Genomic DNA, 24,882 nt, shown 5'->3' on the forward strand with positions numbered 1-24,882 from the left:
CTGCACCTGTGCCCCGACGCACACCCTACATTCCAGAAATCTCCCTCCAGCGGTTCGCTGTCTCGGGGATGTCCTGCACCTGGGTCCATGCATCTGTTCCTCTGACAAATATTTAGACTATCTACTGTGGTCCAGGCATCTTTCTAGGTTCTGGGGATGCAGCAGTTAAGAAAGCAGTGGGAGTCTCTGCTCTCCTTGATTTCAGGGTTCAGCTCCCACCGCATTTGTCTCCGGGAAACTCATCACCCTTGTCGCAGAGTCGCTTCCCTGCTTCCCCGAGCAGAATCTGGGCTCCCCCGACGGCGGGGCCATTCCCTGTTGCACAGATAAATCCTCGCGGGCTCCTGGGTAGCTTCCTTCCCTTCAACTTGGAATTGTCTTTTCCTGCTGCATCTGTCCACTTCTTTTCATGTCCTCTGGCTTCCCCTGAGCCAGGCCAGCCTAGCATTGCCCACCTAGAGTACAGAGGCCTCCTGGTGGGAGTTGCGTTGCTATGAATGCCTGCTGTATGTTCTTGGCCTGCAGAACTGGGATGGGTTTGGGTCCATTCATGGGCAAAGTTGGTTAAATCAGTCAATTCTTTAAAAAAAAAAAAAAAGCAACATGTATACTTGAAACATGTTGTTTTCACCAAAAACATACAAGGGTCTATTCCATTCCCTGATGTCTGGTTCCAGGGCCAGGGCATTTTCTTAGAGCCAACCTGTTGCTTGGAACTCTTCCACATCTTTTCACGCGCGTAATACGCCTTCCATGATTTTCAGTTTTAGTTTCTTTATTTTATTTTATTTTTTTGTTGAGGGGAGGGGAGCAAGAGCTTAGATACCTCAGAAGAGAGCTGTGTGGAGAATCCTCTCCCATGTTTACAGACGTTCCCTTTTATAGCTGCATCAGGCAATTGTGAACCATTCACCTCCAGGGAGTTTTGGAAAGCATTCAGTGTGGCTTTTGAAGAAACAATGCCTCTCTCTCTCTCTGGGTTCATATTTTATTGGTCTCCATAATAATTAAGTGATGTAAATAAAACCACCAGTGCGACTGCCATACAGGGGTTTGGAACAGACACATCTGACCCTTCCGAGACAGACAGCCCGGCTAGCGGGAGCAGAAGTGTCCCGTGGGTCAGGAGACAGGCCGACCCACTAACCGTGTTCATCTTGTCCTGAGGCCTTGTTTTGTCTTCTCAAAAGGGGGGCCTTGGTGATTTTGGTGAATCAGTGATCTGTGAAATGGTAGTAGGTGGTATGGTGAGGGAGCAAGCGTTGTATCACCGCAGTCATCTGGTCAACCGCAGCTCTCCTCACTTCTCCATTCCAGCACCTTTGGACGCTCTCCTCGGGATGAGGAGCCATGGCAAACCCCTTGCCTGGATTCGAGGCGACCTCCCTGCCGCCTTATCAGGGTCCCCTGCTTGTGCCTGGAGCTCCAGTCCTAGGCCACAGGGTGGCTTACTCTCTGAACACACTCAGGGCTTTTTCACAATCAAGCCTTTGTTCACCCTGGCAAACAAAGACGCAGGCCCAGCTTCAGCCTCACTGGTCGGGGATGCGCATGTCCATGCCAGGCGCCTCCCTCCCCTGTCCCCTACCCCCTGCCCCCTGCCCCCCCGCTGCCACTCTGGACATTGACAGAATGCTGTTCATTGCAACAGGAACAGCTCCCAGGAGCACGTCCTTCACAAAGCCTTTCTTGATCTCACAACAGGATGTGCCTTTTCTCTCTTCGGGGTCCTCTGCAGCCCCGCATTTGTGTTTCTGCGAGATGCCGCTGGGTACTGTTTGTGTCTCCTGTCTGGCAGTGCTCTGTGGCTGCTTTGAGTGGGACTCCAGCCGCTGGGCCCGCTAGCAGCACATTCAGGAAGCAAGCCTATCCTGAGTATGGGTGATGCCTCTTTTTTTTCCCCCTTTATCCCTTCTTCAAAGCCTGTGTCTTTCTGGGCTCTGTTCCTGGCAGCCGAAGCTTCCCCCAGGCTTCAGTCATGCTAATTGATTCAGAGTGAGGACCGGACTCTTTTTAGTTTGGAAATAATACATAGAATCTTGAAGGCTCATCCGTTTATCTCCCTCGACTTAAAAACAAAAATGACTTTACTGAAGTATAATTTACATGTCATCAAATTCACTCATTTAAAAGATGCAGTCCTGACATCTTTAGTAAATTGACTGAGTGACAGCCATCCATCACAACCGAATTGGAGAACATTTCTGTCATTCCAGAAGGCTCTCTTATGCCCTCCCAGGCAATCCCTGTTTTGTCCCCAGCTCCAGGCAACCACTGATCTGCTTTCTGTCTTCACAGATCCTTCCTTGGATTTTTCTTACCACCTTTCATCACTGGAATGATGTTGGAGACCAGTATACCTGCCATCTGCCTTTGCTTCTGATAATAGTTTTGAAATTCCTTTACTCCCTCCTCGACTCTCTCCCCATGTTCACATTTCTCTTGTTTTTCTTTGCGCAAACCCAGCCTCTGTTTTGCAACTTGGCCCTTGGCTTATTGAAGGAAATTGAGATTTGGGGACGCCTGCCTGGCTCAGTTGGGAAGAACACGTGACTCTTGATCTCCTGGTCATAAGTTCAAGCCCCACGTTGGGTGTAGAGATTACTTTAAAAAAATAAATAAACTTAAAAAACAAAAAGTTGAGGTTCCCCCCGCCCCATTAGAATATGGAAAGCTTGAATGGTGTCATGTATAAAACAGATACTAGGTATTATTTCTTCAATAAAGCAATCTAAGCTCCTCTAAGGCAAGGAAAATCTTGTCTCCTGTTATATTCAGTATAGGGCCCATAAAGCCACTTATGTTATTATCTTGGGTAACAAATAGTTTTTGGCAAGAAAAATGACACTTTTTTCCTGGAAATTATGAAGGCTCATTAGCTCAAAACACAATGTAGAAAAGTACAAAGAAAGTGAAAGCATGATCCGGAATGCCAGCTCTCGGAAGCAAGCAGGATTAAGCTATGCTGACTATCTTTCCCAGCATCTCTCTCAACACTGATCCAGCTACAGAGACAATTTTCGATATAGTCATCAAGCCAAGGAGGCAGCTTTGGGGATGGTGGAAATCTAAGCCAGACGTGTGTGTCCTTGGTAGGAGGCTTATGGCGGTGGGGGGGGAGTGTGTCCTGTGACACCATGAGGGACAGAAGCCATGGCCCCAGCAGCACTGGGTGCATGGCAGGCCTGGCCTGCGGAGCAGTTCCGGTGACCAGGACAGCAAGAGTGGGGAGCAGTGGTGATGGGGAGTCTCCTTGTGCAGTTGAGGGAAAGGTGGAGGTGGAGGCTGTGGCAGTTGGGCTTCCCGAGGGAGCTTTGCAAACAACACAACATAAGGAGCACATGCTGTTAGTGCACCGAGTTCTTGCTTCAAGAACTTGGAAGCTGCCGCACTCCTGGGATCCCAGAAATAAATGGGAGAGAACTTTGCAGTAGGGATGAAAGTCGAGTTACAATGAGCCTGAAAAACACCATCTGATGCTGTGAACATGACCCCGTTTCTACTCCTAGACTTGTGCAGCCAAGGGAAGCATTGGGTTATGCAAATAGATAGGTAGGTCTTCGGCCTAGGCCTTTCTTTCACACATATTGTGAACTTCAGAATCTTGAAGGCCAATGATGACTTTTTTATTATTTATGCCAAGCTCCCAGGGAAGGTGGTGGGTAGATAATGAAGCTCTCATATACTCAGAGGTCACTAATGAGTCAGTGGCTGAAGCAAGTACAGACAATGGGAATTTTTGTGTCTAGGGTTTTATGGTGCTAATTATCATATCTCAGTCTTATTTCATTTAGACTGTAGCAGGGTTATTCGTAGTTAAGTTAAGCCCTGTTGAGGACAAAAATGTGTTTTCTATAATTCAAGGAAGGATTTCCAAGATTGTCTTTCACAGTTTATAGTTACTTCTTGCAGGAAACCTTTGCTTTTCTGAATCCTGAAATGTTGGCATCTCTGAAGATTGGGTGCCCAGCGTCTTTTGGAGGCAAAGAGGTATAGACGGGAAAAACAAAAACAAAAACAAACAAGTTCTGTGGAGACAACAGGCCTGAATTACATTCCATCTCCTTACTTTTAATCTATACATCCTTGGATAAGATAGCGTAATGTCCCTGAATCTGAGTCTTGTCTTTTTTTTTTTTTTTTAAGTTTTTTTTTTTTTTTTTTAATTCATTTGAGAGATATACAGAGACAGAGAGAGCAAAGGCAGGGAGAGAGGCAGGAGGAGAGGGAGAAGCAGACTCCCAGCTGAGCAGGGAGCCCAACATGCAGCTCACTCCCAGGACCTGGAGATCATGACCCCAGCCGAAGGCAAGTGCATAACCATCTGAGCCACCCAGGCACCCCCTGAGTCTTTTACTTTTTTTTTTTTTTTAAGATTTTATTTATTTATTTGACAGACAGAGATCACAAGTAGGCAGAGAGGCAGGCAGAGAGAGAGGAGGAAGCAGTCTCCCTGCCGAGCAGAGAACCCGATGCGGGGCTTGATCCCAGGACCCCAGGATCATGACCTGAGCTGAAAGCAGAGGCTTTAACCCACTGAGCCACCCAGGTGCCCCGAGTCTTTTACTTTTAAGAGGAGAAAGAGAACAGCTACCAGGTCAGATCATATCTGATTCAGCTGGACTTCCACACTAAAGAAACATAGACTATGTTGTATAACAAAAGTAAAAGTAGGTGATTCAAAGGTTTTTTAATGTGAGAGCACAGTGGTGCTATGAAGAATCCAGCTTCTTTCTGTCTTTCTGGTCTATCAACCTGAATGTGTTGGTGTGGCCCTCTGGCTAGCTCCCCTTACCGTCTCAAGATGGCTGCTGAAGTTCTGTGATCTTGAGCTGAGAGGACAATGTCCAATGGAAGAAGAGCATCTCATTCAGCACGTCCCTTTAAGGGCAAGAGAACTTTCCCCATCCCTCCCACCAGCAGACCTCTCCTTGTGTTGTTGGCCAGAACTGGGTCACATAGCACCACTAACCCCATGGCTACCAAGGTAAATGGAATCACCACGATTTGCTTGGACTGCATCATTAAGATTCTCTCCTGGGGTAAGAAAGGTGTGACTCTCCGTCAGTGTCATGTCCAGAGAGTTCTTTAACAAGAAAGAAGGAGGAAAGGGCTGATGGTCCTGATAGCCCAGTGATGGTTATATCTGTGTTGTGGTGTTGCTGCTTTAAGTTTGAGATAATTATTTGGATCATGATTTTTTCCCAAAGGAATAGACTTTATTTTTTAAAGCAGTTTTAGGTTTTACCAAAAAATGAGTGGAAAGTACAGAAAGTTCCTGTACACCCCTCACCACCACCCCTCTCTTCCCCCTAGTCATTAATAACTTGCATTAGTGTGGTACATTTGTTAGAATTGGTGAACCAATATAGAGCCATTATTATTAACTAGAGTCCCAAGTTTATATTAGGGTTCACTCTTTGTGTTGGATATTCCGTGGGTCTTGACAAATGCAAAATGATGTGTATCTACCACTAGAGTATCACAGAGTAGTTTTACTGCTTCAAAAAAATACCCTGTGCTCCACCGAAGTCATCCTTCCCTCTCTCCTTCAGAACATCTAGCAACCACTGATCTTTTTACTGTCTCCATAGACCTGCCTTTTCTAGAATGTCATATAGTTGGAATCAGACAGTATATAGCCTGGCTTCTTTTACTCACAATGTGCGTTAAGGTTCCTCCATGTCTTTTTGTGGTTTCATAGCTCATTTCTTTCTTAGCACTGAATAATATTCCATGGTCTGGACGGACCACAGTTTGTGCGTCCACTCACCCATTCAACATCTTGATTGCTTTCAGGTTTTGGCGATTATGAATAAAGCTTCTGGCAACATTTGTGTACAGGTTTTCATGTGAACGTAACTTTCCAACTCGTGTGGATGAATGCCAAGGAGAGTGACTGATGGCTTGTGTGGTTTAAGGATATGTTTTGTTTTGTAAGAAACTGCTAAACTGTGTTCCCAGACGCTTGTACCATTTTGCGTTCCCAAGAGCGATGCCCCAGAGCGTTCCTGTTGCTCCACATCCGCACCAGCATTTGATATTGTCAGTGTTTTGGACTTTCACCAAAGTCCAAAGTTTTGTATAACAAAGTTACATAGGGCTTCTGATAGGTGTGTAGTGGTATGATTTGTGATTAAAAAAAAAAAAAAGTTTAGGCGTAAGGGGAAATTTGGACTCTGATCAGCTATTTGATAAGAAATGATTAATTTTTTCAGTTGAGATAATGGAATTATAGGGTTTTTTTTCCTTAAAAGAGTCCTTATCTTTAGGAATATATACTGAAATATTTACCAATGAAATAGGATATCTGGGATTTGTTTCAAAATAACTGAGGATAGCCAGAGAAGTGGATCGATGATGGTTGATGAAACTAGACTGAGCATGAATTGCTAATTGTTAAAACTGGGTTCTTAGGAACATAGAGGATCATTATACTATTTCTTTCTAATTTTGGTTATTTGATTTTTTTGTAATAAATGCTTAAAATTAAAGTTTGATGCGTTATTACAAAATGGTGGATGGACACTTTGGTGTTAGTAAAAATATGAACTGTCTTATGGTACCACCTTCAGATTAAGCCCAGTGCTTAACAGCATTATGGGAGAGAAATGAGTATATATTAAATAAGTATGTGTGCTAGATTAATAATTATTTAAAGAATTGTCCTAGAAACTGATGAATCTTTTCGTATAAGCAATTTTAACTAAAACGATTTAAAGAATATATGTGATTTTTTTAAAGTGATTTTTTTAAAATACCAAAGCAAAAAACAGTACATGCACATCAGAACAAGATTAAAAATATAGGGACAGTCAAAAAAAGGACATAAAAGACATAAAAATCATACCCACTCAAATAGCACCACCCTTAACCAGAGATTTGAGGAACAATTTTCCAAACCCTTTCCTGCTTATCTAGGTGTTTGCATCTGGGTAATTTTTGTTTATATACAAAAAATTAAGAATTATATTCTTAACATATATATTATTCCACTTTATCACTTAATACTTCTGGCACATGGTTTTAGAGACCGCACAGGATGCCATTGTGTGGCTATACAATAATTTTTTATTTCACTAGGCCGCTTGTGCTCAACATTGAAGGTTTTCCCATCAGGCCTTTGCTAGTGCAAACAGAAGGGAGGCAAAGGACAGTTGTTAAGAGCACAGACTCTGGAGTTAAATGGAAGGGACTGTGCAGAAAAAAGTGAACGTAGCAGGCCTGGGACGGCTATCCTTAGAAAGGCTGCTTGCAAGGTTGACGTTTGGCTGGCTTCTGGGAACTTGGACTTCAGGATGGTTTCCAGCACCCTGACGGATAGGCCTGGCTCCCTGGGCTGAAACTGTCCGTGTGAACACTGAAGCTTGTGATGCAGAACCCCTGCTTTCCTTCTGAAAGTCTGGACTTTTGTTAGGTGCCTATGGGCCCAGGCCCCAATAAAGACCTGCCCACCTAGTCTCTAGTGAGCTTCCCTCTTCTACACCGCCATACCTGTGTTGTCCCAACCTGTTGCTAGAGGAATTGAGGCTACTCTGTATATGACTGCACTATTCGGAAGCTTGCATCTGGCTGGTTTCCTCTGGCCTGTCCTGTGGGTCCTTTCCCTTCTTTGTTTCCTCTCCCTGGAGTAAGTCCTAGCCACGAGCCCAACTACCTGCTGAGTCCTGCCAGTCCTCCTTGCAAATTTCCAAACCTAGGGGCCCCTGACCCAGGTTCAAATCCTGACTCTGCCACTACAAAGCTAAGTAACCCCAGCCAAATTATTTACCTTCTCCGTGATTTTCTAATCTTTAATTTGGGTTAAAAACACACACACACACACACACACACAAAAACCAGTTTTATCTTGTTGGATTTTAGTAAGGAATTGAATAAGTTAAAATACGTAAAGTCATTAGAATAGTCCCTGGCATGGGATTATTTCTGAATAAACATTAAGAATCATTATCTCGGAAGCTAGATGTTTATGTATATTTGCAATTCTTTCTTTTTTTTTAATTTATTTGCAATTATTTCTTTTGAATACATTCCTAGGAAACAAATTGCTGGGTTTAAGGATATGCACATTTTTTTCTTTTTGTGTGCTCTGATCATAAAAGTAAGATATGTTTATTGTTAAGGCATTAGAGATACTTGCTATAGAAAAAGAAAGTCCTCTATAACTCTTTGTTCAGATATAGTTATTTATAGTAATTTGTTGTATACATGGCAAATATATATCTGTATGCATGAATATGGACAATATCATTTAGTATTTTTTAATAAAAATGGGCCCATGTACATATTATTTTATTGTGTATGCCTGAACATTAGGGGCTCTTTATAGTCAATGACTATTTCTAAAAACCTTTTCTTTTTCTTTCCTTAAATAAATATTTCAAATATAGATGAAATAGAAAATACAGAATTTGGGGCACCTGGCTGCCTCAGTCGGGTACAGCACATGACTCTTGATCTCAGGTCATGAGTTCAAGCCCCACATTGGGCATGTAGCCTACTTAAAAAAAAAGAAGAAGAAGCAAAAAAAACAAAATACAGAATTTTTCAACTTAGTTACGCCTTTACATCTAAAATCACACACTGTATAAAATATAGGAATTTAGGGCTCCTGGGTGGCTCAGTTGGTTAAGCCACTGCCTTTGTCGGCTCAGGTCATGATCCCAGTGTCCTGGAATCGAGTCCCGCATCGGGCTCCTTGCTTGGCAGGGAGCCTGCTTCTCTCTCTGCCTCTGCCTGCCTCTCTGCCTGCTTATGCGATTGCGCTCTCTCTCTCTCTCTCTCTCTGACAAATAAATAAAATCTTAAAAAAAAAAAAAAAAGGCCCAGCTTCCATGGAGCCTGTGTTTAAAAAAATATAGGAATTTAGAGCTGTATTGCTGCTTTTTAAAATTAATTAATTACTTTTATTTTTTTTTAAAGATTTTTTTATTTATTTATTTGACAGAGAGAGAGATCACAAGTAGGCAGAGAGGCACAGAGAGAGAGAGAGGGAAGCAGGCTCTCTGCTCAGCAGGGAGCCCGATGCGGGACTCGATCCCAGGACCCTGAGATCATGACCTGAGCCGAAGGCAGTGGCTTAACCCACTGAGCCACCCAGGCGCCCAATTAATTACTTTTAAAAATATTTTATTTATTTACTTGAGAGAGAGAGAGAGCCCTTGTGGTGGGGGGTTATGGAGGGAGAGGGAGAAGCAGGCTCCCCACTGAGCAGGGAGCCTAATAAGGGACTCATCCCAGGACCCTGAGATCCTGACCTGAACCAAAGGCAGAAGCCTAACCAACTGAGCCACCCAGGCGCCCAAACCTCCTTTTCCAAAATGGTTTCATCGGGCAACCTCTATCAGCATCTCAATCTTATTGATCAAGGTTGTTTGAGGATGTGCCTTGTTTACCCAGTATTTAACACTGATTGGATCCTGGTGATTAAAAATACATAGATTTTTGGAGGCATTGGGGGAAATTTTAATAAGGGGTATCTGCTATATGATATTTTGAAAATATTATTTTTCTTGGATGTGATAATGCTGTTGTAGAAGAATGCCTTAGGAGATCATGGTGGAAGTGTTTAGGGGTGAAGTGTCATGATGTCTGCAATGTGGTTTCAAATGATTCAATGAAAAGAAAAATGGAAGGGCAGAAGGATAAAAAGCAAATGGTAGAATGTTTACAATTGCTAGTGGTAGGCGGGAAGTATATGAGTGTTCATTGCAGTGTTCTCTCCACACTTTTCTCTGAATTTGGAATTGTTCGAAATGAAAAGTGGGACAATATAGAAAATCTTTCTTCCCCCTTGATATTATAAAAGTATTCAGCCACATTTACTTCTAGGACTTTTATATTTTCATATTTTACAATTAAATCTATGTTGAATTGGACTTTATTTTTGGCATAAAAGGTGAGATATGGGTCTCACTTCATTTGAAGTGCTACTTTATACTAAATTCTTTTAAATTTGAGGGTTTGGGGGGTTTTTTGTTTGTTTATTTTGCATTTCCATTCTGTGGTAGCTGTACAATATTTCTTATGTAATTTTATGGCATTCTTTTTAAATTCTAATAAGGTAAATCTTTATCCTTCCTCTTATGAATTTTCTTATGTTGTCCAATGTCTTTATTTATTCAGGTGAATTTTGGAATAAACACATCAAGTTCATGATTGATTTGCATTTTGTTAAAATCATAGATTAGGGACACCTGGGTGGCTCAGCTATTTAAGTGTCTGCCTTCTGCTCAGGTCATAATCCCAGGGTTGTGGGATCGAGCCCTGCATTGGACTCCCTGCTTAGTGGAGAGCCTGCTTCTCCCTCTGCCTGCCGCTCCCCCTGCTTGTGCTTTGTCTGTCTGTCTCTCTCTCTGACAAATAAATAAAATCTTTAAATAAAATAAAATAAAATCATAGATTAATTTGGACAGGCTTGACTTTTATATAATTTAGCCTTCTCATTTCAATAACATAGGATTTCTGTGGGTATCAAAAAATCCTTCAGAAGTTTAAGTAACCCATCACAGAGCTATATTATTTGTTGGAGAAGTTAGCATTTTAGCTGATAGAGTAAATAAATATATTATTTACTTCACTTAACTATACATTAGACTTAAGGAATGCAAAAATTATTAAGACGGCATCACTTCCACACAAACAGTTTATCATCGTATAAAGAAGAATGGTTGAAATAATGTGGTTCCGTGTGAAAATATAAGCATTTACACGATAATATGGAATTTTCATGAGGGAGAGAGTACTTAATTCTGGCTGGGATGGGTGGGCTCACCAGAAGTGCTTGATGCCTGAGCAAGAGTTTGTTTGTTTGTTTATGAGAGAGAGTGCAGGAGGGAGGAGGAGAGGGAGAGGGAGAAGAAAAGAGAATCTTTTTTTTTTTTTAAAGATTTTATTTATTTATTTGACAGATAGAGATCTCAAGTAGGCAGAGAGGCAGGCAGAGAGAGAAGGGGAAGCAGGCTCCCAGCTGAGCAGAGAGCCCGATGTGGGGCTAGATCCCAGGACCCTGGGATCATGACCCGGGCTGAAGGCAGAGGCTTTAACCTACTGAGCCACCCAGGCAACCCAAGAAAAGAGAATCTTAAGCAGGCTCCACACTCGGCTTGGGGCCCCATGCAGAACTTGATCCCACCACCCTGAGATCATGACCTGAGCTGAAAGCAAGAGACCAACGCTTAAACTGACTGAGCCACACAGGTGCCTCTACCTGAGCAAGAATTTAAATCTTTTTTAAAACATGAATTTATTTATTTGAAAGAGAGAGAGAGCTCAAGTGCGCATATGCCCTCTGCAGTGGGCGGGGGGTCGGGGGAACATAGAGGGAGAAGCAGACTCCCTGAAGAGCAGGGAGCCCAATGCGGGGCTCCATCCCAGGACCCTGGGATTATGACATGAGCCAAAGGCAGACACTTAACCTACTGACACACCTCGGCACCCCTCTAGGCAAGAATTTAAAAGATGAATAGGTACTTGCCAGGAAGCCAGATTATTCTATATCAGAGTATCAAATCAGAGGGAATATAGCAGATACAAAAGCACAGAGACCTGGGGCACCTGGGTGGTTCAGTCCATTCAGCGTCTGACTCTTCGTTTAGGTTCAGGTCATGATCTCATGGCTCATGAGATTGAGCCCCTCCACGCACAGTAAGGTGTCTTCTGGAAGATTCTCTCTCTCATCCTCCTTGTGCGCCTCCCCCCACTCATGTGCTTGCTCTCTCTCTCTAAAATAAATAAATCTTTTCCTTTCTTTTCTTTTCTTTTTTTTTTTTTTTTAAAGAGAGAGACACAGGCATCCAGGAGGTATCTTGGGTTGGTGTCTTATTTAGTTGTCATAAAGAGACAGGTTAATTGCTTAACATTTTATGGGATGAATAAAATGAGTCATCAGTTTTTTTTTTGTTTTTTTTTTTAAAGATTTTATTTATTTATTTGACAGAGAGAAATCACAAGTAAGCAGAGAGGCAGGCAGAGAGAGAGGAGGAAGCAGGCTCCCTGCTGAGCAGAGAGCCCGATGCGGGGCTCGAACCCAGGACCTGGGATCATGACCTGAGCCGAAGGCAGCGGCTTAACCCACTGAGCCACCCAGGCACCCCAAGTCATCAGTTTTCAAACCTCTCTGGATAAGGATGTAACTGTTCTGTAAACTGACGTTGTGCCACTGTTACAGGGTTCACAACTGCAGCCTTTGTCTATCATGTCATCCATAGTTGAAGTCCACCATTTTTTCTGGGCTTATTCTTCACCTTTTAAAAAAAAGGGGGTAGGGGGGGCGCCTGGGTGGCTCAGTGGGTTAAGCCGCTGCCTTCGGCTCAGGTCATGATCCCAGGTCCTGGGTTCAAGCCCCACATCGGGCTTTCTGCTCAGTGGGGAGCCTGCTTCCTCCTCTCTCTCTGCCTGCCTCTCTGCCTACTTGTGATTTCTCTCTGTCAAATAAATAAATAAAATCTTTAAAAAAAAAAGGGGGGGGTGGGAAGGCTGAGCTTGATTTCATATACACTTCTGCTCTGAAATTATCCTATGCAATTTATTTTCCTTAGTACGCTTGTTTCTGTGTGCTCAGCGCTGTGCTGGGTTGTGTAGGTTACAGAAATAGAACTATGGCTTCTCTTTTCAACAAATTTGTTTTGTTTTGTTTTTTTAAGATTTTATTTATTTATTTGACAGACAGAGATCACAAGTAGGCAGAGAGGCAGGCAGAGAGAGAGGAGGAAGCAGGCTCTCCGCAGAGCGAGAGCCCGATGCGGGGCTCAATCCCAGGACCCTGGGATCATGACCTGAGCTAAAGGCAGAGGCTTTAACCCACTGAGCCACCCAGGCACCCTGACAAATTAGTTTTGCTGGAGAAACCAGCCCACGGCACTGTTAAAAGGAAGTAACTTGTAGGAGCTGATTGGTTTATGATACAGCGTATAAATTCATTCGTTCATTCCCTGTTCTTAGGAGCTTTGCAATCTAGTGGGGAGACAATAAACCAGTAAACAAGTAAATATATAGCATGCTCACTGGTGATATGCATCCTGGAGGTCAGCAAAGCAGGGAAATGTGTACCTTCAGGGTCTGGCTTACTATTAAATGTGGTGTGAAAAGAGAAGCCCCTCTTACTGGAATGACATTGGACCAGAGACCTAGGAAATGAAAGAGAATGAAACATGGGGTCTGTGTAATGTAGGAATGTGGGGGAAGAGCATTCCAGGCAGAGGGAGCCGAAGGGGCAAAGGCCCTTGGGTGGGAGATGATTGGCTTATTTGAGATAGAGTGAGGAGGCCACTGTAGCAAAAAGCAGTGTGAGCGGGAGAAGGTGAGTCCACTGATGGAAGGAGTGGGTGATCATTCAGAACTGTGGAGGCCAAGGAAAGGGCGTTGGTGCTTCCTCCCAGTGAGACAGAAAGCTGTTGGAGCATTGTAAATGGAGGTGTGGTATGATTTGACCTAGGTTTTAGAAGCACCACTCTGTTAGGTGAAGATTAGAGTATAAACAGGTGGGCAGAAGGTGGAGACCGGTTAGGAGGCAGTTGCAATCATCCTGGTAGGATGGTCCGTGGCTCGGACCAGGTGGTAGCAGTGGACATGGTGAGAAGTGCTGAGACGCGGTGGCATTCATGATAAGTATTCTGACATATTCCATCTACAGAGATGAAGACGACGATATGAGACAGCTATGGAAGAAAATCAAGAATTTGGGCTTTTTTCTAGTTAAATCAGAGATGCTTATTAAGACACCTAAGTGGAAGTGTCAAGAAGGTAGTGAGTTAAATGAATCTGGAATATAGAAGAGGGTACCAGGCCAAAAATATATAGGTGGTGCTTAAAAGCCACAATGTGGTGGGGACAGCCAAGTTAGAGAAGAGATGACCAAGGTGATTATATAGATCACTGGGCTTGGGGGCACTCCTGGTGCTAGAGATCAAGTTGAGGAGGAGAAGGGCACCTGGGTGGCTCAGTTGGTTAAGTGACTGCCTTTGGATCAGGTCATTATCCTGGAGTCTAGGGATCAGTCCCGAATCGGGCTCCCTGCTCGGCAGGGAGTTTGCTTTTCCCACTGACCTCTCTCCTCTCAATGCTTTCCCTCTCTCTCTAATAAATAAATAAAACCTTAAAAAAAAAAAAAAAAGGAGAGGAGGAGAAGCCAGCAAAGGGGATTGAGAAGAGGAGACCAGAGAGGCAGGGTCCTGCTGTCTGGACTCCTCCTGTTATGAGGAGCAGAATGATCAGCGGTGACCTAAGATGTTGACAGGTAAGATGAGAACTGAGAATGGGCCATAGCGTCCAAGTAATGCAGAGAGAACTAGCCATTCCACTCATGATTTTATTAGTCCTAAATATTTTTCACTGCAAGGTTTACTTATTTTTAGCTGTTTTCACTGTCAGATTAACTATGAAAGTCGTTCAGGCAGTTCCCATAAGTTCTTCATTTCTGATACGCAGAAGAACAGTTACCGTAAGGATTGGTACGCATTTCATCATCTGCGGTAGTATTCATCTTGGATAACTGGCAGGTGTTTGTTAAAGTGTCACTCGTCTTCACGTTCTTCTCGAGAGTTGCTGGTGCGTCCGTTCCTTCGTGTACCCAGGAAACCGCTCCAGCGCCTGTACCATGCCAGCCCTACCTAGTTTTTCTTGCCCTGACATGAGATCTAAAGTCTCACGCGCAGCATCTTGTCTTTCTCGTGGCCCTTGGCGTCAGCCTCCCCGCAGTGGGGTTTTTCCAGCCTACCTTGTCCAGCTGCAGTTCTCAGCGTCCGCCCCTAGAGGCCTGAAGTCGGTCAGCTGTTGCGGCCCTCCCACGCGTGGGAGGGAACCCTTCGGATGCTCCAGGGTGATATGCAGATAAGATGGGAGGGCACTATGCAGATGATATGGGCGGGCCTCGCCGGGCAGGCCGGCTGGAGTTGCGGTGGGCGGGCCTGCGAGCGGACGGTATGCAGATGAAGTGGGCGGGGCCCGCCCGCGCGGGCGAGGAGCGGCTCAGCCGGCGGCCGCCGGGAACTGGAAGGCGCCCGGCCCTTTCTTTGACTGGAGCGGACCCGCCGGACGCCGCCGCCTCGTCAGCCGGAGCCGGCGCGAGCCCCAGCACGGCAGACATCCTGTCTGAGGCCGGCCAGCCGGCCGCTGCCGGAGTCCGCCGAGCATGGGCAACCACTCGGGGCGGCCGGAGGATCCCGAACCAGGTCTGTGCTGTCGGCGGGGGTCGCGCCGCGCCCCCTCCCCGGCCCGGCGCCCTTCCCCCACCCGCCTTTCGGGCCAGCGGTCGCCGCGCTGCCCGCGGGCGCCCAGGGGGCCAGTGGAAAGGTGAAGTTCCCGGGATGTGATTCTTGCCTTTGGAATGCGCTAATGGGGTTGTGAAATTACCTGTGCCTGTTCCGCGACAAGGAAATGCCACTCACCGTAAACACGTACCTGGAAGCCCTGGGTCCGCTCGGCCGCAGCGAGTGGGGCGGGCGGCAGCGGGTCTCGGTGGCCCGGAGCGCGCAGGCCCGGCCCGTGGAGAGAGAGGGCTCGGGGGTGGGGGACTCCGTGCCCACAGCCGGGTGGAATCTGACTTGCCCCTCCCGTCTGCCGCCCGGACGGGGTCTCCCGTACCGTGCATGTAGGCAGTTCTCGCAGACTTTCTGGGCATTTGCGACGAAAAGTGTGACTTGGCAGTCGTGTTCTGGTTCATTGTCCGTTTTGCGGTGCCTCATTTGCATATCACACACTTTCTGGAGTCGCGTGGAAGGCGGCAACCCGTCAGCAGATCTGTTACTCATCCTCAGACCGAGGGCTTGATTGTGACTGTTTCTTACCCAAAATAGTCCGTGCTTATTCTGGGATGCCAAAAACTTCGGCGGCTTATCAAATTTTTATTTCCTCAGAAATTAAGCGAGCCTGGTGGAGAGTCAGTCAGCTGGGCTCTTGTTTTCATCTGGTTCATTATCCTGGCCTCCAGCACGGATTTAGATGCTGATAACCAGGGGGTTGTGTTTAAAAACAAAACCAGAACATTCCTGTTCTGTCACATGAAGGAAGCGGAATCTAATTTAGCCTCAAAAGCTGCATCTCGGCTGATTGGGGAGAGATGGTCGACTTAATGCTGGAATTCTGGAGTGGCAGGTGGCGAGAATGTGTTCCTGGGACAGGCAGAACTCTTCAAAATGTTCTCAAGGGTGTAATGTTTTAATTGGGGTTTGACCGTGGACGTTGAGGCTTTGAGAGTTAGTGACTTGGGCAAGTGACAGCCCTGTAAGCAGACCCCTGGTCTGTGTCTCCGCTGAGGTCTTGGCAGGGAGGCCGAGCAGCCTTAGGCGGTATCCTTGGGGCTGGGCGGGAGTGGGGTGCCTTGGACTGGTACCACAACCAGGATGGAAAACTTGGCCACAGGGGAACACTATGAAGAAAACTTTTAGAGACAGGGTTACTGCGTAGTTTACATAGGGCTAACTCTAAAATTGCACAGCAGGTATCCAAAGGTCTTTGGGCAGAACAACCAATATTTGCAAAATAATGCCTTCGTCGTAAACCACTATGATAAACTATTAGGTGAAGCATATGTAACATTTTAAAAACAGCTCATGAGCACGCACTGCCCAGGTCTAAGTAAAAACTAATTTCCTTTGTGTCAAAATTGCGAAGAGACTACCCCTCTTGTTAGAGCCTTTAAAGGTTACTTGGGTTCTGGGCGCCTGGGTGGCTCAGTGGGTTAAGCCTCGGCCTTCGGCTCAGGTCATGGTCTCAGGGTCCTGGGATCGAGTCCCGTGTCGGGCTCTTTGCTCAGTGGGGAGCCTGCTTCATTCTCTCCCTCTCCGCCTGCCTCTTTGTCTGCTTGTGATCTCTCTCTGTCAAATAAATAAATAAAATCTTTAAAAAAAAAAAAGTTACTTGGGTTCCAATTTCTAAGTGATGTTGCTTTCTTTTTTTTTAAAGACTTTTTTATTCAGGGGCACCTGGGTGGCTCAGTGGGTTAAGCATCTGCCTTCTGCTCAGGTCATGATCCCAGGGTCCTGGGATGGAGCCCCCAATTGGGCTCCCTGCTCAGCGGGAAGTCTGCTTCTCTCTCTCTCTCAAACAAATGAGTGAATAAAATCTTATTAGAGAGAAAGAGAAGACAGAGTAAAAGCACGAGTGAGGGGAGGAGCAGAGGGAGAGGGATGAGCAGACGCCCCACTCTGTGGGCAGCCTGATGCAGGACTTGATTCTAGGATCATGAGATCGTGATCTGAGCCCAGATCAAGAGACAGACACTTAACCAGCTGAGCCACTCAGGCGCCCCAAAGTGACATTGCTTAAAGCATTCTAATGGACAGGAGAGGGAAAGGACATTTTTATGCCAGGGACTTATTTTATTGCATTTTTCAAGAATGAGTATAATTTCACAACGGGAACTTAATCTGATTTGCTACATGTAAAGATAACAACTGGAAAATCTTAGAGACTTGTGTTGCCTGAAAGTGTGAGTATAATTATTCTGGGATACCAAAAACTTCACCGGCTTATCAAATATGGTCTCTTGATGCTGTAATGAAATGCTATAGGATGCATTGAAAAAATGTGGAAATTAGAGTTTTGTTAAAGATGAATGTATCTTCAGTCTGCTTTAGCATGAGGGCTAGCACGAGGTGGGAGCCTCCCACTAGCAGTTGTGGCTCATTGAACTGGAATCAGAATGAGTGCCTCAACGGGTTGTCAGAGCAAGGGGTCCAGAGATGAGTGGTAGAGGTAAGGGGGAGAGAAGGAAGGCTGGAAGTGGAGAGAGCAGGTCTGATTTTTTACCTAGTTCTTATATTGTGTCACTTTTGTTCTTTTAATGAAGACCTTTAAAAGGAATTGGGGGGGCTTCTGGGCTGGCTTAGTCAATGAAGTATGTGGCTGTTGTTCTTGGAGTTGTTGAGTTTGAGCCCCATGCTGGCTATAAAGATTACTTTAAAAAAATTATCATTAAACAGAATTAGGAATGAAAAAAGTTCGTTAGAGACCTGACAAACACGAAAAGGAGTGGGAAGCCAGGGCTGGGGTGAGGAGAGTTTTATTTTATTTATTTTTAAAGATTTTATTTATTTACTTGTCAGAGAGAAAGAGACCAAGCTGGAGAGTGAGGCCAAGCAGGGGAAGTGGCAGACAGAGGGAGAAGCAGACTTGCCGCTGAGCAAGGAGCCCAGTGTAGGACTCGATCCCAGGGTCCCGGGATCATGACCTGAGTTGAAGCCAGATGCTTAACCAACTGAGCCACGCAGGCATTCTGAGGAGAGTTTTAGACCATGATGCAGATCCAGCATGTATGAAAGGAAGCAGGGCGGTAGCAGGCTTGGGCAGGGAGAGCCTCAGAGAGCTGTGCAGATCTGGTGAGGTCTTAGCCATCTGATTGGGGGAGCTCCAGAACAGACTACCCACTAGAGTCCCCGACTGGGCAGAAATGGCCAGTCCCCAGGGCCCTTGCTGTGGTCAGTCACTGCTGGAGGTGGCCTGGGAAGAGTATACCTTCAGCTCAAAAGCCAGAGTGAGTCCTGGGATCCTGGTGGCCCTAAGAGCCAGAGGTGTCCGCTAACTGCAGTCCTTATAGCGGAATACTAAGTTCTTCCTCGAATAGAGGTCCAAGTGGCACAACTCATGGCTACCTTTCACAGGACCTCAGTTGCTTGGGCAGGGCGGGTCCATTGAAAGGGCAGATGAGGTAAAATCTCCATCTTAGACCTCCCCTCCACAGGCTTAAAAGGGCTAAGTTGCTCATCATCTTTTTCAGGTAGAAGCACCTTGTCCTCTCTAGGGCACACCCAGAGGAGAAGACAGGCTCTCGACTGCTGCTGCTTTTCTAGCGCTGGAGTTGGCCATGGGGGCAGCAGGTTTCCTCTTTTGTGGTGTCTGTGATCCTCTGAGCCGGGTCATTATGACTTACTGTGGTATTGCAGGATGGGCAAGAGAAATGGGTCAAGTAAGAGACATGAAAACTTTCGTAAGTGAGGGCAGTTAGAATGAGAACTCCCTACATGTTCCCAGTTAACATTCTTTCAACTTCCACCCAGGTTGTCAATACCTACATTATAAAGAGGGCTGCTGGGTCTAGTCGTGCAGGTTGTGCATGGTTCAAAGGTGTCTGGGTATAAAGGGATGAGGGGGCCCAGGTAGGGTTATATCAATTCACTGGAAGGGCTGCCACTTTGCAGTTTTGCCTTTTTGTATTCACACAAAGGGGCCCAATATGCTGAAGGAAGCCTTAGTCAAATGTGAGTTTAGTAGGCTTTAACCAGTTTTACTACTAGCTGATATTTGCTTACTGTTTACTTTAAATTTGCATGTATGTGTTTATTTTTTATTTTGTTATTTTTTTAAGTTTATTTTTCTTAGTAATGTCTCCGCCCAATGTGGGGCTTGAACCCTCGACCCCGAGACCAAGAGTCACATGCTCTTCCAACTAAGCCAACCAGACACCCCTGCATATATGTGTTTAAACAATAAATACAAATGACATAAAACAAAAGTAAAAGCCTCTACTCAGACCCACTCACGTCCCACTTTATATTAGTTATAGTTAACGCTAACTGGTTAAAGACAGATCCCCAAGGAGCCACTTAAGACAGTAAAAGCTGGTTTCTCCCTCACATCACGGTCTAGTGTGAGTCGGGGGCAGTCTGGGCAGCATATGGTTGTTGGAGACAGAAGCCGATGGACATTCACCTTCAGTGTCTGGCTGCCAAGTTGCGCTGGGTCTGCACGCAGTCAGGAGGGGAAGTTGCTCACGGAGGACACTGCAGGAGACGTCAGGGGCCAGGCCTGGAGGAAAGGTGCACATTATCTTTCCCTGGGTTTCACGGGCCTGTCTCAGTCACACGGCCAATCCTGGATGCTCAGGGACCAGGAAATGTCTGTGTGGAGTGCCAGGCAGAGGACAGCCCAGATACTGTGAATACTGGTAGGCTCTTTCCAGACAGTCAACCACACGTGTGTCAGTATTAAGAAAAATTTGATCGGAAAAATTGAAAGACATGGAAACACTCATATATCCGTCATCTAGATTGTACAGTTAACATTTTGCTACATTTGCTTTATACCTCTGTCCATCTCTTCATCCTTTCATTTGTTGTCCCACCTTATGGGGGGAGGACAGTTTCAAAGAAATGGTGCTTATCTCTGTAATTCTACATAACACGCTCTACCTGTATTCTTTCCTGACTTCCTAGCTTTCAAGGCTGTCTACCAGCCCTCACTGTGAAAGTTGAGGAGCCTAGTGCATTTTCACTACTATAGTCTTCTCCCACCACCCCGTACCACTCCCCCATTCCTGCAAGTCATACTTAAATTTTCTGAAGTTCCTGTTAGTCTGGTAGAATGCCGAAGGTGGGATATAGATGGTGGGTATACAGTTTTTCACTGTAAAATTCGCTCAGCTTTGCTGTATGAAATTGTCGTATAAAAATGTTTAGAATTTTAAGGAAATCTATTGTTTACGACCTTTTTTCTTTCTCTTCTTCTTCTTTTTTTCCACCTGCATTTTTTTTTTTTTTAATTTATTTGACAGAGAGAGATCACAGGTAGGTGGAGAGGCAGGCAGAGAGAGAGGAGGAAGTAGGCTCCCCACTGAGCAGAGAGCCCGATGTGGGGCTCGGTCCCAGGACCCTGAGACCATGATCCAAGCCAAAGGCAGAGGCTTAACCCACTGAGCCACCCAGGCACCCCTCCACCTGCATTTCTTGATGAACTAACTTTAAACAATGTCCTTAGCTAGGTAAAAAAGGGTATAACATCCCTAAATTTCTTCTGTCTTTTCCACATTACCCTCCATACCCTGTCCCGGTCTGCCTCTCAACCTTGCACATGGCTAGAATGTTCTGTTTCATGATTAGTATTATTAAATCTTGTGTGCATTGTTCGTAGATTGATTCTAAACGTTGAAAAGTAATTTAACATGTTAGGATCCCATATGTATTATTTACTAGAGAACCAGGCAGTACATTTAGGTTTATAGAGAAGGAAATGTAATCTTAATATTGTTTAACCTGTGATCTGTGGCAGACATTACTTTTTTTTTTTCAGCTTTTATTTATTTATTTGAGAGAGAGACAGAGGGAGTGAGAGAAAGAGCACAAGCTGGGGAGAGGGGCAGGGAAAGAGAGAGAGAAGCAGACTCCCCGCTGAGCAGGGAGCCCCATGTGGGGCTTGATCTCGGGACCCTGGGATCATGACCTGAGCCGAAGGCAGACGCTTAATGACTGGGCCATCCAGTTGCCCCAGATGATATTACTTTAAAAGAAAAATAGAAGGAGTAGGTAGATTGGAAAGGAGTTAGTACAAATATTATTTACTTTTAAATGATTTTAACATGCTTTTATCCTGTTATGGAGCTTTTCGATTTTACTTCTGTTATTATAGAGAATTTATTTTCTTCTTTTTTTTTTTTTTTAAGATTTTATTTATTTATTTGACAGAGAGAGATCACAAGCAGGCAGAGAGGCAGGCAGAGAGAGAGGAGGAAGCAGGCTCCCTGCTGAGCAGAGAGCCCAATGCGGGGCTCGATCCCAGGACCCTGAGATCATGACCTGAGCCAAAGGCAGCAGCTTAACCCACTGAGCCACCCAGGCGCCCCAAATTTATTTTCTTCTTGAAGATGAAAAGCACGGTTAAGACTTTGGGCTTTGGAGCTGGGCTGTGCAAATCCCAGTTTTGTCACTTCCAGCTCGGAGATGTTGGACAAGTGATTCAAGCTTTTTGAGCCTCAGTTTTTTTCATCTTGAAAAGGGTTTAGAAATACAACTTCTCTCATGAGGTTGTTAAAACAGGTGAAAGGTTAGAGCAGTCTCTCACATAGAAGGTGTGATAAGCATGTTTAAGTACAGACTTGATTAACTTCTGGTCCTGTCTCACTCTTGGGTTAGGCCACTACTCAGATCCTTCTCTGTTTTTGCATTCGGCTGGAGTATTTCCTGTGATCCTCTGTGTTGCCAAATGGTTATATATTCTGTCAGTCTCTATATTCACTTTTTTCTTCCAGTCTTCCTATTGACTTCTAAAATTCCGTTAACTGTATTTTCTATTTCCAAAATACTTTTTGTCATCTGTTTGATCTTAATAGCAGTTTGGGGTTTGGAGGAGGGGAGTGGACTTGGTTGGAAGGCTTGAGCATATAAGTTAATGGCTTCTGTTGGCATTAGTTTTAAGATTTCAAGGATTCATCAGAGTTTTTACAATATTCACTAAGAAGAGAATATAGTATACAGTTTTCTCAGATGTGTTTGTACTGTAGAAGAATTTCAGAATGGAACTAATGTTCCAAGAGACATACTTGGAAAATGTGCTCTTTTGAGATTAAAAATGGTGTATAAATCAAAGATCCATGATAATACATAGAAAAAAAACAGATAATATCAAATGTATCTGTCACTGTAATAAATGTGAATGGGTTAAAATCTGCATCTAAAAAAAAGAGTCCCCTCCTGTAGCTTAAAAGAGAAAACAAAATATAATATATGGTACAGAAAATCATATTCTAGCAATACTTTCATTTTTTTTTAATTTATTTATTTGTGAGAGAGAGTGAGCACAGGCAGACAGAGAGGCAGGCAGAGGCAGAGGGAGAAGCAGGCTCCCTGCTGAGCAAGGAGCCCCACGTGGGACTTGATCCCAGGATGCTGGGATCATGACCTGAGCCGAAGGCAGCCGCTTAACCAACTGAGCCACCCAGGCATCCCAAATACTTTCATTTTTAAAATCAAGTCAGTTAAACTGTGAATAGTTAAGCTTTCAAGGTCAGCATCTTGTTATTCTATGTATAAGAAAATTTTTTTCTTATACTTTTTGTATAAGAAAAATTTAATAGTCACTATTTAAGGGGATCTTTGATTAATACTCAGTTCCATTTATAAACTTGGTAATAAATTTAAAATATCTTTAATTGTGTTTATTAGTTTAATGTATTTAGGTTCCTATTAGGTCTGATGACAAACCAGTCCAGTTTTTTAAAGCCTTATAAGTTTAATAATTGCATTTATAAACAGTGATTCTTAAATCCTCACATATTTATGAGCACATATTCTCTCTCCCTATGTGTGTATATATAGATGCACACTTTTAAATTAAGATCACAAATTAATTACTCAGTTGCACCTTTTAGATTGGAATCATGAGGCTGATCTGAATTCTTTTTTTTTTAATATTTTGTTTTTATTTATTTATTTGAGAGACAGAGATCACAAGTAGGCAGAGAAAGAGGAAGGGAAGCAGGATCCCCGCTGAACAGAGAGCTCGATGTGGGGCTCAATCCCAGGACCCTGGGATCATGACCTGAGCCAAAGGCAGAGGCTTTAACCCACTGAGCCACCCAGGCGCCCCTGATCTGAATTCTTAATAGGTCCAATTCTCCTAAAAGTAAACATGGAATTCCAAAATGTAGGTATTAATATATAATACTGCTTACACACATATGTAATTATATAATTACTACTCATTTAATTCTTGTATTTTTTTAAAGATTGCATTTATTTATTTGAGAGAGAGCACGCGATTGAGAAAGCACAAGCAGGCAAGCAGACTCTCGCCTGTGTGTGTGTGTGTGTGTGTGTGTGTGTGTGTGTCTGCGCACATGCACGCATGTACACATGTGCGCGCACACACATACACATGCACATGAGGGGGAGGGACAGAGGGAGTAGCAGACTCCCCACTGAGCAGGGAGTCAGACCTGAGGCTCCATTCCAGGACCCTATGACCTGAGCCAAAGGTAGATGCTTAACTGACTGAGCCACCCAGGTGCCTCCATTTAACTCTTTTAAATACCTCTCTACTTAATTCTAAACCATTTTAGGATTAAAAGGTAGTTTACAGGGGTGCCTGGGTGGCTCAGTGGGTTGAGGCCTCTGCCTTCGGCTTGGGTCGTGGCCCCGGGTCCTGGGATCGAGTTCTGCATCGGGCTCTCTGCACAGCGGGGAGCCTGCTTCCCCCCTCTCTGTCCTCTGCCTGCCTCTCTGCCTACTTGTGATCTCTGTCTTTCAAATAAATAAATAAAATCTTTAAAAAAAAGAAAAGGTAGTTTACATAAGCATTTTGTTATAAATAATACAGGAATTTCATCCCATGTGATTCTGGGGTTGCCTTTTCAGGTTGCTGAGGTTTTTGAGCAACAGAGACCTTGGGCAGGGAAAGGACAAGAATGGGATTCTTACCCTGGACTCCAGATACGCACTAGAGCCCGTTTTGTTGTGGTTAGAGCATATTTGCTCTGAGCACATACAATAATAGTCTATGCATGATAAATTTTCTCAACCTTTATGTGAGGATGTCTATTATTTTGCCCTCATCCTTATTGATAGTTTGTATGCATGTAGTATTCAATGTTCAGGATCTTTGTAATCTCTCTGTAACAATGACTTCAAAACTTGGAAAAGGAAGTGGTCATAATACCCATGTACCTTAGATTTAAGTTGTGTTTTCCTTAATTCTTAAAGTTCATAATTGGGAGCCCGAGATCTTCATTCAAACAGCCACATCCCTTGCTTAGAGTTTGTACTTCTGTGGCACATAACAGATGAACATTTCTATCTATCTCCAAAGACTTTTGATAGAACACTACTTGCTTTTCTTACACTTTCTATCTCTTAAGGCGATTTCTTGATAGTAATACAAAGGGTGATTTAATTGTGGATCTCTCTCATGGCTTTGTCTGACTTACTGAGTCAGTCTACTGAAACAATAGTATTAGTTAAAGACCCTCCTCCCCACCCTCCACACACACACACACACCCACCCACCCACCAAGTACCTTAAATCAGACAGGACGTTCTACATTGATAAAAGTACAATTCAAGAAGAAAGAGTAGCAGTTACATAATTCATCACACTAACTAGCACACCTTGGAAGTTACTACAGCAAAACTTATTAGAAATGCATTTAAAAAACCTCATGAGTAAAAAGGAGAGAAT

At 44.3% G+C, this 24,882-nt stretch overlaps 2 protein-coding genes across 16 annotated transcripts in view; one reads left to right on the plus strand and one right to left on the minus strand.

The window, feature by feature from the left end:
• SPECC1 (sperm antigen with calponin homology and coiled-coil domains 1) overlaps positions 1-24,882 on the plus strand; it is a 226,957-nt gene that overhangs the window by 56,751 nt on the left and 145,324 nt on the right. The window contains exon 1 of one of the 12 annotated variants that reach the window (XM_047708251.1): positions 14,904-15,170. The exons of the other annotated variants lie outside the window; for them this stretch is intronic. Coding sequence (XP_047564207.1) covers positions 15,131-15,170 — 40 coding nt within the window. The 5' untranslated portion in view covers positions 14,904-15,130. Of the gene's footprint in view, positions 1-14,903; positions 15,171-24,882 lie in introns of those variants that run through there. 12 annotated transcript variants of the gene reach the window in all.
• LOC125087678 (uncharacterized) lies at positions 16-15,715 on the minus strand. 4 transcript variants are annotated; one of them, XM_047708257.1, is made up of 3 exons: positions 15,518-15,715; positions 15,400-15,480; positions 16-579 (listed from the first exon to the last, which is right to left on the minus strand). In XM_047708257.1, the coding sequence occupies exons 1-3, from the start codon at positions 15,659-15,661 to the stop codon at positions 574-576; spliced, it is 231 nt and encodes a 76-aa protein (XP_047564213.1). In that variant the 5' UTR covers positions 15,662-15,715; the 3' UTR covers positions 16-573. The 4 variants fall into 4 exon arrangements, with proteins under 4 accessions (XP_047564213.1, XP_047564210.1, XP_047564212.1 ...); XM_047708256.1 differs by lacking the exon at positions 16-579 and adding an exon at positions 14,713-14,906 and having other exon boundaries at positions 15,387-15,479; positions 15,517-15,715; XM_047708254.1 differs by having other exon boundaries at positions 15,400-15,715.

This window comes from Lutra lutra, chromosome 16 (assembly GCF_902655055.1).
Source record: "Lutra lutra chromosome 16, mLutLut1.2, whole genome shotgun sequence".
In the NCBI taxonomy this organism is placed as follows: Eukaryota; Metazoa; Chordata; class Mammalia; order Carnivora; family Mustelidae; genus Lutra; species Lutra lutra.